The sequence below is a fragment of the Monopterus albus genome, unplaced genomic scaffold, assembly GCF_001952655.1.
Source record: "Monopterus albus unplaced genomic scaffold, M_albus_1.0 scaffold19.1, whole genome shotgun sequence".
Taxonomy (NCBI): Eukaryota; Metazoa; Chordata; class Actinopteri; order Synbranchiformes; family Synbranchidae; genus Monopterus; species Monopterus albus.
This window is the reverse complement of record NW_018127899.1, coordinates 1,621,221-1,623,767: the sequence shown is the minus strand read 5'-3', so window position 1 is coordinate 1,623,767 and position 2,547 is coordinate 1,621,221. Positions and strand designations below refer to the sequence as shown.

General features: G+C 38.2%; 1 protein-coding gene across 2 annotated transcripts in view; it reads left to right on the top strand.

Moving 5' to 3' along the window:
• Positions 1-2,547, top strand: part of kitlga (kit ligand a) — a 32,628-nt gene that overhangs the window by 25,642 nt on the left and 4,439 nt on the right. For both annotated transcript variants that reach the window (XM_020593335.1, XM_020593334.1), the window contains one exon: positions 1,224-1,410. In XM_020593335.1, the coding sequence (XP_020448991.1) occupies positions 1,224-1,410 (187 nt within the window). The remainder of the gene's footprint in view (positions 1-1,223; positions 1,411-2,547) is intronic.

The following is a 2,547-nucleotide window of genomic DNA, read 5'->3' as shown; positions in this document are numbered from 1 at the left end:
CGAGTAATTTTCTTCCATCCAGTCATTAAATTTTTCTATGCTGGCTCCAGGTGCTCTATAAATACAGCTTATTACAACATTCTTCTTTTTTTCCAAAAGTAATTCAACCGTCACACATTCAAGAAGATTCTCCACCACCCTAGACATATTCTCCACTTTTTTTATAACAAAAAGTTTTATCTATGTACAAGGCCACCCCACCTCCCATCTTTATCTCTCTGTTTGTACATACCAGGTCGTACCCATCAAGGTCAAAATCCATTCCCCTTACATTATTAATCCAACTTTCAGAAATAGAAATTATATTAAAAGAATGTTTTAGATTACTAAGATACCGTTTTATACTCTGAAAGTTTGCGTATAAACTTCTGCTATTAAAGTGAATAAGTGATAATTTGTTTTCAGTCTTGACATTGCTGTTAAACTGCTCATCCGTGTAATACTTGCAGTTATTTTCAAAGTTCTTGAAAAAGTTTTTTTCAGGGTCAAAGCCATCTTCCGGTTCATGATAATGAATTTCAGTGTCTCCATATGTATTCAGTTCCAGATCCAGTCCCTCAGAAACTATTAACTTCTGTAACAAATCACTTGCCTCATTTCGTCCATGGGTCACGCTTGTTGTTGTTGGTTCCAAAGCTCATCTGCCATCGCAGATATCAATATACCTGCATGTTTCACACCGTTGAGGGTCCAGCGGCCCCTTCATACTCTCCTTGCCTTGGCGAGCTGGTCATGGGTCCAGGATTCTGGTTCCGAGGTCGGGTCATTAACCGAAGATGATAGCATGACTGGCAAACTGATATTATCCAAACCTTTACTTCAAAGGATACATGACTAGCATGTCTATTGAACCATTTATGTGACCAGCTAGCTGCAGACTTCATCACTGATTTGCATGATTTGCACTAGCGTGGTGTAGAACAAAATTATCTATGTATTAATACTGCTTGCAAATCAGTGATGGTAAGATGATGTTATGGGGTAGGACTAGATAAGTAACTTCTTCCTACTCCGTTCAAGCATGTACTAGGTATAAGGAAATTGATAATGCATTTGTGGATTTGTGTGAAATTATGTGTGTTGACATATTGACTGTCGTTACATGTTTGAAAGAATAAATCAAATCAAATCAAAATCAAATCATGTTGTCCAAAAGAAGTGGCATTGTTTTCGGTCATGGATTTCAGTTTTCAACTCTTTGACCTGTGCTTTTGTGTTTCCAGGAACCAATCATGTATGATTTCGAGTGTCACTACAGGAAAGAGAGGTGGCAGACAGCACAATACTTTGACTTTGTCAAAGACTTCCTTATAGCTGCACAGAATAACAAAGATTCAGATGACTGTGATCCTCCTCCTTGTCCCTCCCAACCAGACCCAGTAGATGGAGAAGAGATCACAACAGAAAACTGTATGTATTTATTGATATGTGGCTTGCTTGTTGTGTTTGCTATGTTAGTTAGCATGTTGATAGCATTTAACTGGCAGAAAACCAAATCATTTTAATTTTGCAGACATACTGTATGTGCAGTTTGAAGTGTGAGGTGGCATCAGCAAACTACAGAGTGTTTCTTTACCTCTTGGTACACATTTGGATGTGGAATCAGTTATTGTGAAAAATGATGTTCAGTGTATGATTTTTTTTCCTACCATATAGCCACAAGATGTAAAACATATATATCTCTGAGCATAATCAGTCTCTCTCTCATGTCAGGTGGCAACCCCAATACACAAATTTGAAATAGTTTCCACATTATCTGCATGATGCATACTCATGTTCATCCCATCTGGCTTGAGATGCTCCAAGCCAAAGTATATAGTACTTAAAACAAATGAGGAGACTGGCTGAAGGTCTAACAATCAGCCCAGCTTTCCCTGGACAAAGCTGGTGTTCTTAATACTGTTTGGATTTCACACTTTAAGTTTGGATTTGTCTCTTCATGTGACATGAGAAGGGTCAAGGCTCAACAACATTTGGTTTGGCAAACAGTGCATCGACAGAGTGTCCATAAGTGGGCTGGAGCCCAGTGTTGTGGTAGAACAGCTGGATTCTTCACACAAATAATCATCTCATCATTCAGAACCTCAACAGCCCACAAAGACAACATGCTCCTAACCAGAGGTTAGGAAAGTGGATGGCGTTGCTCATATTAAACAGTGGCTTTGGTGGGAGTGAGTGAGTTTAGGTTTCACAGTTCAGATCAGGTTGAAATAAAGCCTATTCCATGGTTCCATCAGGAGAAAGGCAGCCAACCAGACATTTTACATTTGATTTGTAAGGTTCTTTTTTTAAACCTTAGATAATCCTGAACACATTTGTTCAACATTTTCTTCACTGTAATACCAACAGAAGCTCAAAACTGAAATATATAAGAGCCTTGAATAAAGCTTTCAAAATGCTGTTAAAAATCACCCACGACAATCATCTAGTTGTTTGTAACCTTGGGGATAATACTGGGATATCTATCAGTCAGCTCAGGCTTTTTGGCAGTTTTTTCTGAAAAAAAAGATCATCGAATAAAAATTGTTCATATCAAGGTCTGTGAAT